We start from the raw sequence: 13,864 nt of genomic DNA, 5'->3' as shown, positions 1-13,864 counted from the left end.
TACTGAAATGTGGCAGATACGTTTGCTTCGCAAAGTTAGTAATGTTCTGTCTATTTTTCTGTGAAGTATATTCACCACACATGTAACAGAACTCATCAGTGGATTTTAGGCAACCTTGTTGTGGGGAACTCTATTTCACATTTCTCTGTAACAAAGCATAGAAAATATGAACTTAATATTTATTTTGACAGAATACTATGTTGTATGACAATAAAAAATCAAACATAGATTTAAAACACTGGAAGATTCTTCTAAATAAGTAAGTGGAGACAAAAAGGTTTATTTGATGAACACCCTATATCTGAAAAATAGAGACAATTTGGAAAAACCAATGACTGATTTGGGTTCAGTGACACCAAAATACCCAAATGTTCCTAGCAATTTCCTTGCCACCCAGAAATTTTTTTCACCTTTGTAACTTTTATGATAGCTTCTTATGAAGTAGCTCTGGCTCTATGAGAGTTTATTGACATTACCCACTCTCTTGCCCTCACCCACTCTCCCACCGTCCTCCTTATCTCTTTTCTCTCCCCCCTACTTTCGTCCCTTTCTCTCCCTCCTTCTTTCTCCTAGGCTTCTCTCTCTCTCTCTCTCTCTCTCTCTCTCTCTCTCTCTCTCACACACACACACACACACACACACACACACACACACACACACACACACAAAAGGTTGAGTACCACACCAGTATTTCCTGAGAAAATCATGGGAAATGAACAGTCAAAAACGGTTGGGATGTGATCAAGATCAGGGAATAGTCGGACATTTTGTAAAGAAGAAGGAATTAAGAGCAAGTAGTGCTTGGAGTAGCTGGTATAAGGCCCTGATAAAAGAACATTGGAATATTAAGAATAGAGCTAAAAATAAGAACAGGGTGAAGTGAAAGCTCAATGAATAGCAGCGAGGCTCTTGACGTTTCATCCTAGGATGATGGCACTGAAAGTATGTAATCGGGCAGTAATGACCAAAGCTCATGTGCTAGTTGCCAAAGTCTCAATACATCCTGCTTGCTATGTTTTATCAATATACTCTCGTATAAATCCAGTGGGTATATAATTGGTATCTGTTAAATCTAATAAGTAGATTTTATATTTCCTGTGGTTGGAAAATGTGTCTTTTGATCATCATTGTGGGAGAGAGATGGGGATCATTGTCATGTTGTAGTGTGCAAATTTATATCTGATGGCTATAAATTATCTACATTTTAGGTAGAAATTTCTCCACCACTGCTGGAGGCAGTTGGCAGTATTATACGTGTACATTTTCCTACCATTACATGAGTTTGTTCTGTGACTGCTTTCAAATATGTACACTGTAAATCCCTTTGTGACTTCATTATAAACCATTGATTCATCTTTTACTGGATCAATATCCTTTTAATAAGCAATAAATTTAATTCTGATGATCAGATATACAGGAGTCAAACAGGCGTATGTGCAAGAATGATTCATCTTTGTATAAAAACACCCTAATTGATCATTTTGAGACAACATTCGTCTCTAAGTTTGTAACCTCATATGGATCTTTCAAGTATTAGATTTATTGCTGAAAACTCTACTGTCTCATCTTACAACAAACCAGAAATATTAAATTTCTTGTTGTAGCCTAATTTCTTCTTCAGATAAATATCTGTGGTCTGAAAGACTAGCCTCCAGGAATGACAGCTCAGTAGTGTAGTTTCATTGCCCAGTGACCGCAGGAAGTCGGTCAATGACGGTCAGCATTTGAGCAGCTAGTACGAGTCACATTGCTGCATTGCAGGATGAATGCACACATATGTTAAACATTAACACTGAGTTACTTTCATGGAACTGGTGCTATAGTTTCACTTTGTCTAACTAGAAATCTAGATCATGGTCTATTTCATTTGGTATTTTTAATAGTGTTTACTCACAGTTGTTTCATTTTAAACCAAGTCCATTGTGGTGCATGGTGCAATCCCAACATGAGAAGTGAAAAAGAGGAAGAAGAACGGTGCTACATGGCCAGACTTGCAAATTTGTGTACTGAAAAAGAAAATGACCAAGGCGAGCCCATATTTCCTTTTGTTCAGGTCATAAAGACAACAGCAAATACTTTGAAACTAAACAAAGTGACTGTTATGGCAATAGGGAAAGAAAAGTATAATAAAGACCGTAATGAGATTTGCATGAGGCTGCTGCAGCACCAGGAAAAAGTGGTAAAGGAAGAAGCAAGTGAATTTTAGACCAACTTCAGAAAGACGCTGTTTGTTGTCCCACATGTAACTATTATAAGAAGAAAGAACAGCCCACATTATTAAAACTGTATATGTAGCTTCTGAAAGACAATAATTTTAAGACCACAAATTTTCGTTATGTACAGTGGTCAAAGACATAGACTCAGCTAGGTCAGCTAGTAATGAAAATGACAGATGTTGTTGGCATGGTGGATCAGTTTTTTGCACAGTGTCATGGGTGTGACATTTAAAAGTTTTGTGTAGTTAGATTGAAACTTAGATAAATGTCAGTGATTGCACAAGCAGTGCCGAAAGAAACGATTCAAAATTGCTTTCCAACAGCAATGAGAGTGGAGTTTTTTTATTACAATAACAGCAGCACACACTGAAATTTAAGAGGAGAACATACTATATATCGATCATCATATTGTGAAAACTTACTTAATATACTGATAAATTATTCTGTCTGGTAGATACTAGCTAATCAGACAGGAATAATCAAGTTGATTCTAGACACAAACCATGTAACAGTATATGAAGGCATATAAATGTTGAAGGACTAAAAAATGGATACTAGGGAATTCAGTTGAAATAAAAAGCTCAAAGATGAAAGCAATGAAATTTCAAAGAGGAAGAAGAATGTCAAAGACTATCTCATATGCAGTGGATCAGTTTTACAATTTGTATCTAGATTTAAGTACTTTGGAGTAATGCTACAAACAGCTGGAACCATTTTCTCTCTGCATATACAAGAATGAGCAACAGTGGCAACAAAAATCGTTTATGACTTCCTTAAACTGCAATATTTATCCTTGCATCTCTGACAATTCTTTTCAAGCTGCCACATATGGAATCCAATTAATATGGACCTATCAGATGGCAAAAAAAATTCAAGAAACTGCAGACTGTGAAAGAAAGATTCTTAGAAAGATCGCTGTCAGTCTCAAAATTCACAAGAAAGAGCTACATGTACATAATAGTGCAGGAGTCTTTCTTCATAGAAGGTATTAGACAATGTTCTGCTCTTCCAAAGATGCAAGCAGACAAAACTCTCACCGAGGAGACACACAATAAAACCAAGCAGGTACTGAGGAAAGTTGTGGAAACAGAAGCGATGAAGTCAGATATGTGGAAAGAACTGAATATCCAACTCTGCCATTTGCACACACGTTTTGTCATCCATAGCTTCCATAAGGGATCATATCGTGACCCCAAGGAGGACTCCCTGTGTAAACTATGCAAAAAGTTATGCCCCAAATACCATGTAGCGAAGTGTGAAGGCATAACTCAGTCTGTAGGCACATTAAGAAAAGATTAGTGAAAGCATAACTCAGATGTGTCGAAGCTATTATAAATTATTATTTTGCTCCTCATAGAACAAATTAATAATGAAAATATTTAACAACAAGGAGAAAGATTGTAAATGTTTCACAGTATTGCAAAAGTATTTTGCATTTATGTCATGAAGTATAAAAAAAGATATAAAAAAGGATAAGTCAGCATACTAAGCACTTAACAATTCTTCTCAATTTTTGAACTTATATATTAAAGCTAGTTACTGGAAGTAAATTTTGGTTTACAGAGAGGAACTGCATGCTGTTGAGTTTCTTTTTTATTTCTGCCATTAGAGCAACTGAGCTACAGTGACTGGGTGCAGTACTCCATATCCAGCAACAAGCCACTTGGCCATGTGAACTATCAATACCAATCATTTGTCTCAAGGACTAAACTGATTTCATGACGACATTCTTAGAGTTGACCTATTAATTTTAAGTGATTGTCTTCATATCTCTGTGCATAACAAAGCCATTAGCAAAGAACAAAACTTCTTAATCCAAATGTCACCTGTTAGTCTTAAATGTAATATAGGCCATTGTTCCAGATGAGCCAGTTATGTCATAGCAGATACACAACTGAATTCACTAAGGCTTTCACTTGCATAGATTATTGTACAGTATGTGCAATGTTAAAGTGGCACCACATCAGTAATATGCTCATTTAGACATATAAAAATGTAATTTTGTGTAAACTTGGAAAATACTCATCAAAGTCACAACATTTAAAAAATTACAACTTACGTGAAAAGAGCTCATGCAGCACCTGTATGAAGTTTTGTGCTCTTGAAATCACATTCAAGCTCATTTTATGCAGAACTGTAATAATGATTGTTGCAATACTTTGATGTACATTTTCGTACAGTTGATCTACACTTTTACGGTTATTTTCATACACTTTTACGTTTAAATATCCCTGTAGATGAAAATAACAAGCAGACATAGCCTGCAAATGAGGTGGTCACAAAGCTTTTGTTTACTGTGGATTCTTTTGTGAAGATGTCATAAATACAAGCCAAAATTTAATGAGACATGTGGCATCCCATTGGAAGAAGAAGAAAAAGAAAATGGCATTGATGTCTTGCCGTCTGGTGAGTGAGAGTAGAAGCTCTCAAAAATGTTAAGATAAACATCTATATTGACAGTGGTTTCAAAGACCACTGGAGTGATAGTGTGACTACCAGACTATTGCACCAAACTTACTTACTGACTTTTTATAAGAGGAATTTTATGCACTGTGTGTGGTTTCCATCGGACCAGTAGCAGTTATAAGTATAGCTATTCACAGGATGGAAAAATGGAACCAAACTACGGCATTCATAAAATACAATCTTGGTTCAAGTTTGCCTTCCACTTTTTAAACAACCACTCGCAATAATTAATAAGGTTTCAGATATAAGAAGCGAAGTACAGCTAGACAAGATGTTAGTTTCACGCTGCTTGTTGCAGAAGCCATCTGACAAATTTATTCTGAGTTTGAACAGAACACTTATTGTTCCACTTAGAATCAGACACATTACCACTCAACTCCTATTTTGTTGCCAACTTTTTGCAGAAATACTAGAGCTCAGAAGTTGTTCCTGAAAAATTTCTTGAGTTGTCTTAGGAACCTGTACAGGTGTAAGTTTTAGCTATACACACACTTTCATTTGTAGAATACAGCATACTTTTCTTCCTTAACTCAGAGAGTGACGAAAATACACTAATATCACTTTCAAACAATGAGCAACAACTGAGACAGTGACTATTAACTACTCACATCACATGACTGGGAGGTTTGGGAAGTGGGAAACAGTGAAATTACAGCACACTCCTTACAGAGCAGAGCCACTTCTATTTTGGCTGAGCTTTCCATTTTTGTTTCTAAAACGAAGACTACGGGCTTGGTATCCTTTCTAATTAGACTTGAATGTCTGATTGAAGCCTCCTGAATGATCTGTTCTAACTGCTGTTCCTCATTAATCGATTAGCCCTTCGTAAAGTTCTGGCTACATGTTTTTGAACTTCATGGAATACATCAAAATCTTCAGGTCTCCTAGTTGAGTTCCACTTTTTCCAGGCATTTGTTCTTTGGGCCACCACTCATCACAAACCTCTTTCCATCATCTATGCTTTCTCATTTTAGCTCTAGGATTGCAGTATTAGCTGCTTGTTGGATTTTGGTGGCGATGTCTGTCCATTTATGAGCTTCAAATGTCAGTCACTAGTGGTATTGTTCCAATATGTTTTGATTGATTTTGAGCTTTACAACATCATATTTATGAATTTTATTTCCAGTTTTCAAGGCCTTATTAAGAGGGCTGAAATTCGTTTTGATCTTGGAGAGGTAATGATCTGAGTCAAACTAGGCACCTCTCTGTACTGTAACATTCATTATTGCCTTAATTGCTCTTCTAGAGATTGCTACATGATCAATCTGTTTCTTTCCACACACATTGCCTGGTGATCGCCAAGTCTTCTGTTTACTTGGCTTGTGTTTGTAAAATGTTGACATGATCTGAAGATTGAAGAATCGACACAAATTTACGAGTCGTATACCATTTCTGTTGTCTTGTGAGCAGAATACTTTCCAATTGTTGATCTGAATTGCGGTTCTATTCCCAGCTGAGTGTTAAAGTCACCTAGTAAGATCTTTATGTTCTTAGATGATATTTTGTCTAACTGTTCTTCAAGAAAGTCCTAGAACTGTGCAACTTTCTTGGGATTACATCTGTTGTCTTCATTGATTGGTGCATGTGTATTGAGCAGTGTGTATCCTTTTTGTTACTGCAGCTGAGAGTTAGGATAGAAAGTGTCTCAGAATGGCTGAAGAACTCCACAATTGAACTGACAACCTTCTTACGAACAACAAAAGCTGTGCCAAGTATATGCATGTTCTTACCTATTTTGACTGCTCTTTTGCCTTTATAAATGTTATGATGACGATGAACGAATTGTTGCCAGTGTGAAGAACTGGTGGCCAGTGCTAAATAGAAACATACAAATCTCTTCTTTGGATATACAGCAGGTTGTCAGTGAAGTCAATAAGAAGCTGGCTGCATGGTCTGGGTCTACAACAACTAAAATAATTAGAAGTCATCGGTAAAAAATAATATGTTGTACTTAACTGGTGGTACAGGAGTCTTCATAGTCAGGGGGAAAATAATTACAAACAGAGAGCTATAGAGGCATCATATAGGCCATACTTCAACTGAGTGCCTTTTTGAGGTTGCTTTCTATCAGCTGAAGGCTGTACTACTTTCCTACTTGACGTGCTGAGCAAGAGTGGACGAGCGCTCACTAGAGACGTGTTACAAGCCGCACAGTGCCGCTAGTGGCGACTCACGGGTCCAGCGATACTAGTATGGACCACGGTCGATAACTGCAATCCTTAACAAGTGTGGTATCTAATGTTGATACCACAATAAATCCTGTAACCTTCAATGTCCATTCTGTCTTCATCTAGGTATCTGGTCTCTTGAATGGTCAAGACAGTTATGTCATGTTTGTCCGTCATCATTCTCAACTCTTTGTGTTTCCCAGCTTTAATAGAGAATTGATGTTCAGAGTCCCAAAATAGTAATTCTGTTTTGTCTTGCATTTTGCATGTGTAGTCGTGTTTTCAAAGCATCTAGGTTCAGGCTCCCCAGAATCCACAGGCCTGATTGCACTCCTAAGAGTGGTAGATTCCCTCAAAGAGGTACTACCTGGGGTAGTGTCCTTTTTTGTGATGACATTCCATGCTGATTGGTTGTTCAAACTGGTGTGGGTCGGACAAATCCTTCCCGGTAATAGAATCGAGGTTGTAAGTTCCAGAGCTTGATAGTAGGCTGCTCCTTTGAAGTCAGATGCCCTTCGCAGCTGCTTCTCTGAAGAACAGATGCTGCTAAATGAAGATAGTTCATCCACTTTATCCATCGTTGGGACATGATTGTTTTCTTCCGCCTTCGAAACCATTGACCAACTTCACCGTCACCCTGGCAAGGGCCCTCGTGGCGTACTATCAGCCAGGCCAGCTGAACCAAGGCTTCGTAAAGAGGTGTTACTCCTCTATTACTCCCCCTTTGTTCTGGCTTGTGACAGACAGACAGTCTAGCTCTGGTGGCGTTTATGTACTATATAATCCATAATCACAAAGAAATATGTTTTGTGATCTGATTTGTACTTTCTGTACTTGAAATCCTTATGCATTGTGTTGTGTAAGACTTCGTTTGTTAAAAATGGCTTAAGACAGACAGTTCCACTGCTGCCCCATGGAGCATGCTCAATCCTGAGTGCCTGTCAGCTGATCCGCAGGCAGGCAGGCAGGCAGGCAGGCAGGCAGGCAGCCAGCCAGCCAGCCAGCCAGCCTCAGGCAGTATAGGCTGCTTGCCACGTAGTCTTGTTGCATCGTGTTCGCATCTCGTTTTGTCATGTATGTAAGCCACTTGACCACCCTTTTCCGTGGGTCCTTGACGGAAGCAGTATGGTCACATTGGCAATGCCTTTGCTCCCTGAAAGCATATTTGTGAGCTGTTTTCTCACCCCTGCCTACTTCTGCCCATGGAGAGGGACAGCCAGCTGTCCACAGGTGGATGTTGGAGAACAAAATCTTTTAATGTATCAAAATGAGATGTTCAGGATATGATTGTGTGTGTGAGAGCCTTGTGATTTTATTAATAGCTAATATTATGAACTCTTGTATCAACAAAGGTGTCGAAGCATGTACTGTTTCTTTTGAATATGGTATTTGTATACTTACATTCAAAACTGTCTTGGAAAAAAGAGCACAATGGTATGTGCTTGTCAATGTTGGCCTTGAAACATGCTGCTAAAGCATTTGAGTAATATGCTAAAATTGAGGAGTAATACGCTGAAATCGAGAAACAAATCAGCCAAAATTTGCTGTTGCCCTTGCTTCATACAACAATAGAACTTGGCACGAGGTTTCCTCATAGTGGTATTTACTTGGCAATAGAGGAAACAGGATGCATTATCTTCCTGTTGTAACAAGTTTCTCAGATGCTGTAGAAAAAAGCTTCATTGCCGAATTAACAATTTTATTTCACTATTCTTGTCTTTCTTTTCCAAGAGTTTTCAAATGCCATTAAAAAATTATACTGTTCCATAAAAAAAGAAAGTTCTTGCTTGAGTGTTACAGTTAATACAGCAATTAACAGTGCTTGCAATTAACAAAATTTTGTGCTCCCATAGGTACTATCAGTTACTGAAAAATCTTCTGTTGATAACTTGAGTCATTCATAAAATGAAGCGGTGTTACATCTTATGTGCCTCACCTTGCATAGTTGCGAAAAGAATTCGCAGCTATTCCACCTGTCACTGTCTTTTGTCTTAAATGCACAAATCACCTGTACTGTGTTGATTTTTTGTGTTTTGTTAAACCAATTCTCAAAATATGGCTTACCACTTCTGCGTAGTATTCGTGCTTGGCCTCCGATGTTTGTGAACTTCTTTGCTTCTACCTCTATGTGCATAATTCAGTTTGATGTAGAAACTGATGTACCTAGTACAGAACTCTGTTCAGGGTTGTTCTTTATTCACCATGACAAAGCATTTATTATCCAGCAGTCAAAATTGCTATATTGGTGCACACATAGATGTTGCCCAGTTTTTCATAACAAGGGAACTATACTTTAAGTAATTTTTCATAGGCAGTTGTGCATGCAAGTAACTCAGTGCTCACTGCCTCTTTGCATTGCATAACTTTATGCCTGTGACGTCATTCAATTGATTAATGATACTACAACTCAACATGACTGCTCAGAAACTGTGATGGAGGGAGATTATGTTAGGCATGGGCTTCACTCTTAGGGTTTCTTATTGTTGCATATATTTATTTCTACTTTTTTTTTATCTGCTTCAGCAGTATTTCCTATGACAATTTGAAGGATTCAATATGTTTCTGAATGTCATGAAACATTCTATCTATGGAGCATGTGATGTGTAGCACTGTTTACAATGCAGGAGTGATGGCTGTATCGTGGCGTATCTGATCTGCCATTGTTGCTGTTAGTTGAATCCATAATTTGTATAAATAACTTAAATAAAATATGTGGCAGCTACAATGCTGAATTGTGTTAGTAGCCGAAAGTAAATGTGATGACGTGAATACTTTTATTTCTCTGATTTTGTTGAGGACCGTGTACAGTAGATTTCCTTTATATTTTTTATTATCTTTCTGCTAATTCTTGAGAGGAATAAATATGATCAATACTTAGTTGACTATGAAAATGAATTAGATGGCATGTGGATCCAGTATTGGTTGTGAGGACCTGTGACATTTTCCCTTCTGTTTGACTGCAGAATGCTGAAATTGTAGGAGCTGTTGGTGAATTTGATTGTTTACATTACTCTTGTATTACAATTATTATTTACTCAATGTAGGTGTTCCTATGTATTCATACAGTAGTTACTATGAAGCATTATTGCAGTTTAGTGTTTACAGGTACTTTGCCGCATGCATTGGCTATATTTAATCTGTTATTAGGTGTCCAATTTCCAGCCTCACCAAATTAGCCCAGTTGTGTATAAGATCACATGCTACTGCTATAAAATAATACTAATTAATTATATCTTTACAACTACTTGAAAACTGTACATCACCTAGGTTGAAAATTCCACTCCGTATTCTCCACAGAATATTATATGTTTTAAAGTAAGTCTGTTTTTGTTTAGTGTACTTCCTGTTCCTTTTAGTATCATTCATGCAGGAACTGATTGTGGGATGTTCTACAAAAACTGTGGAACCTCATAATTAAAGGCTTGTTGTTGCAACCAAAAATGTGTTATAATGTAGTATGTTGTTATTTACTTGCTGTGGTATCTGAGTATAAGACCTTACGTCATAGCTGTCAGTTCTTCAGACAAGGACAAAGTTTGAGTAGGAACATTGTGTTGCTGTTATTCTTTTGTAAAGTTTCTTGTTTGTTTTCATTTCATAGCCCACAAGTTTTTCTGAAATTAGTATTTCAATTTTAATTGTAGACGTATGTTCACTCTTAATGATGTATTAATTTTCGCTGTAGGTGTGTTTTCATGTGTCAAGTGATAATCTTTCCTTACACCTCTCATCCTGTAGTGTAAAAATAAAAATGTACTGAATGTAGAGTCCTTAGTTTAATCACAGTAGTGCAGTTGTAATACACTGGTGGTTCAATATTACTTTATGAGTATAGAAAACTCTTAAAGTGAGAGCATCCCAGTTCAATCCTCTGTGACATCCCTTTCTCATAATACCAGTGACCCCCTCATGGTACTGATGTTGTACGTGGTACAGAGGTGCGCAGTAGCAACGAACCAGAAGCACCTTCCGGACCGGAGACTGCAGTCACTCTGGAGCGCTTTCTGGCACGCAAACACCTACAACTCGAGTCGTGCATGCAGCGACAGGAAACACAGATGCACTGCATCGAGCACGACCTGACTCAGCTCCCATTGGCAGACCATGTGTTCCGCTCAAACCTCACACAACTGCAGGCAAGTGGCCCGATACATGCCAGGAAGGAAGAGAGACAAGCTTCAAAATTACACATTCCTGTCCTCACACCTATATTTATGAGGTATGTCCCAAAAATATCAAATTTCCTAATTTAAGTCAGAATTTCATTCAGTAACTGTGTCAATTTTTAAACATATGAAAGGGGGGGGGGGGGAGATGGGGAGAAGCATTAAGAATTCATTATGTTCTATACTTATTCAAATGTTTGCAGGTAAGAGACCTCACCGAGGCTTAAGCATTCGAGTACATTAGGTGCAGGAGTCGTTTTAAGTATAATTACTACATAATGAGAAACTGTGTGTGTGTGTGTGTGTGTGTGTGTGAGAGAGAGAGAGAGAGAGAGAGAGAGAGAGAGAGAGAGAGAGAGAGAGAGAGAGAGTGTGTGTGTGAGTGTGTTGTAGGCATGTCATTCACAGTCACACTTCTCTTTTTGCCCAGTATACACCAGTCTGGTCAGCATCTGAAGTATCACTTTATTTCAGTTGTTGGGAACTTTCATTTCCAAACTTTTATTCATTTTACCATGTTTACATTGTGTTATGTTGCAGATTTGTATTTGGGATGTCCTCTGTAAAATATTACTAAGGAACTTTTGAAATAGGAAACTTTTGTGTTCAGTTTCTAATTCATGACTGTTATTTCAGGCACATAATGCTATATTTATTCGCATTACTGGTTCGTGATTGAAGTAGACAATACCAGACTCATTTTTTTACAACCAGTATAAATCTTTCACTCTACAACACAATGTTCACAGATTTGGTGGACCTTCCAACCTGATTAAAACTGAGTTCTAGGTATTTGCCTCTTAAGGTAATATGAAGCTTTAATCCAACACAGAATTTCGATAAAGAACAATGTGGACAATGTAAGAATTCTGTATTGCTGTCGTAGGCAAGATCCTAGTGCAAATATTTTGCCATTGCTTTTCTCTAACCTATTGATGAAGTCTTAAATGTGTACCAGTATTATGTGAATCACTGTGTCAAGAGCCAGTGCTAGGTAATGTTATGTTTCTGGCATATGGATGAATATGGGATGGAACAAAAACCAGATGATGATGAGTGCTCTTGGCTCTTGAACGATACTAAGGGGGGCAATAAGCTTAAATCTTTCCAACAAATAACAATAATGGGAATTCCTGGATGGAGCAATACATAAAATAAGGGAAAGACAGCCACCAACCTACAGTGGATCAAAGCATGGAGCACAGATACACTTCACAGAAAACAGCATTCCCTCTAGCTTCCTAATTATGTCACTCATACCACTACATCCTTCACACATGATATAATTTAACCCTGCATACTGCCAGGCACTGAGGAATTGCATGCATCCACATTGTTTGCTCAATTCTAGTAACAAAAATTTCTTCTACTGCAAGGATTTTAACCAGTTTCCTTTGTGAAGATTGCCACAGCATTTTAATGAATTGCCCATGGGGACAAGTTTCATACAGGAAGAGTGAAGAAAATAATTCCTTCTTCTTATTCTTCTCCTTCTTCCCCTCCCTCCCCTTCTTACCCCCCTCCCTCCCTCTCTCTCTCTCTCTCTCTCTCTCTCTCTCTCTCTCTCTCTCTCTCTGTGCAGTATATAATACAGTTTGCAGAAAGGATATAATAGGGTTGCAATGACGGTAATGTGTGGATATCAAAACATACAGGATGGTGCTGGGAAAGGATATACAGATGATGGGAGGAATGACAGAGTGTGCAGCAAAAAAGTGCTTTGAGGAATGAGAGTGACTGGAGAAAGCAAGAGATAAGTAGAAGAAGGAAAATCTTTAAAAATAAATGAACTAATATAGATTGGCAAAAATAATTACTGTAACTGTACTATCATGATGCCTAAAAATGAATCACCATAAGAATAACCATGAGGCATATGATATAGCTGTTAACTTCTGAGGAGAAATTCTTTAAATCATGAGGATGCAGATGACTGTGCTGGTTATGCCACATGAATTTGGGGCTGAGCTATTCAAAGAAGAAAATTATTGTAATGAGACTTTTATAGCAAGAAGGGGTTCTTGTTTGTTGAAAGTTGCCATTGCTAGTGATGTTGAGGGAGTCCAGTAACAAGCAGTACAACAAAAGAAAGATGAAGAAAGAACTAACACAAGTTCCCCTGGAGGGATGTAATTGTTCGTTATATAAAGATAGAAAATGCATTCATATTAACACAACTGAAAACTGCAAGACCTGTTAACTTGTAGAATATAGGTCCCTTCATTTTGAATAAAGGACAGGTTTCCCTGCAAACTTGTAGGACATAGTTCCCTTCACATGGAAAAAAGGACAGCGTTGGAAAATATGGTCTGGTGATGATTTTCATAGAGAGGTCTGCCAATACCACGTAGCAAAGAAGCAACACCAGAGTAAGGTTAGGTGAAAATTAATGAGCTTACTTATTTATGAGCTTTTCATTTATGATGTATGGATGGTAGGTTTTTTGTGCTTAGCTGAGTTGATAATTTCATTTTAAGTGCAGTATTCACACAGCTGGCCTAATCACCTTCATTGGTGATATAGGTAGTGGTTTTGTGTGCGCTCAGTGCGTAAGCTCCAAATTAATTGAAAGCCGGGCAATGAGCATAACTAAACCCATCACTTCATCAGCTGACAAAGATGACTAGGTTCAGATGTCAAAATATTGTGCTTAAAATTGTGCTGTGAACCCACAAAGACACCCAAAAGTGTGCTATGAAGCAAGTCACATTTTTTATATCAAATATCTTTGAAAATATGCACTATGTAGAAATGGTTGCCTTCTATAGTTGTGGGTGTTTCACGAACCACAATACCTGTGTATACTGACATCACTACTACTGGTGAATTTATATCTGTAGGAATTTGG

At 37.8% G+C, this 13,864-nt stretch overlaps 1 protein-coding gene across 14 annotated transcripts in view; it reads left to right on the top strand.

Moving 5' to 3' along the window:
• Positions 1–13,864, top strand: part of LOC126267043 (uncharacterized) — a 1,079,001-nt gene that overhangs the window by 1,027,522 nt on the left and 37,615 nt on the right. For 8 of the 14 annotated variants that reach the window (XM_049971858.1, XM_049971861.1, XM_049971864.1 and 5 more), the window contains one exon: positions 10,787–11,069. The exons of 3 other annotated variants lie outside the window; for them this stretch is intronic. In XM_049971858.1, the coding sequence (XP_049827815.1) occupies positions 10,787–11,069 (283 nt within the window). Of the gene's footprint in view, positions 1–10,749; positions 11,070–13,864 lie in introns of those variants that run through there. 3 more of the 14 variants (XM_049971859.1, XM_049971862.1, XM_049971865.1) reach the window with 2 other exon arrangements.

The sequence above is a fragment of the Schistocerca gregaria genome, chromosome 4, assembly GCF_023897955.1.
Source record: "Schistocerca gregaria isolate iqSchGreg1 chromosome 4, iqSchGreg1.2, whole genome shotgun sequence".
In the NCBI taxonomy this organism is placed as follows: Eukaryota; Metazoa; Arthropoda; class Insecta; order Orthoptera; family Acrididae; genus Schistocerca; species Schistocerca gregaria.
The sequence above is the reverse complement of the archived record's forward strand: the minus strand, read 5'-3'. Positions and strand labels throughout refer to the sequence as shown.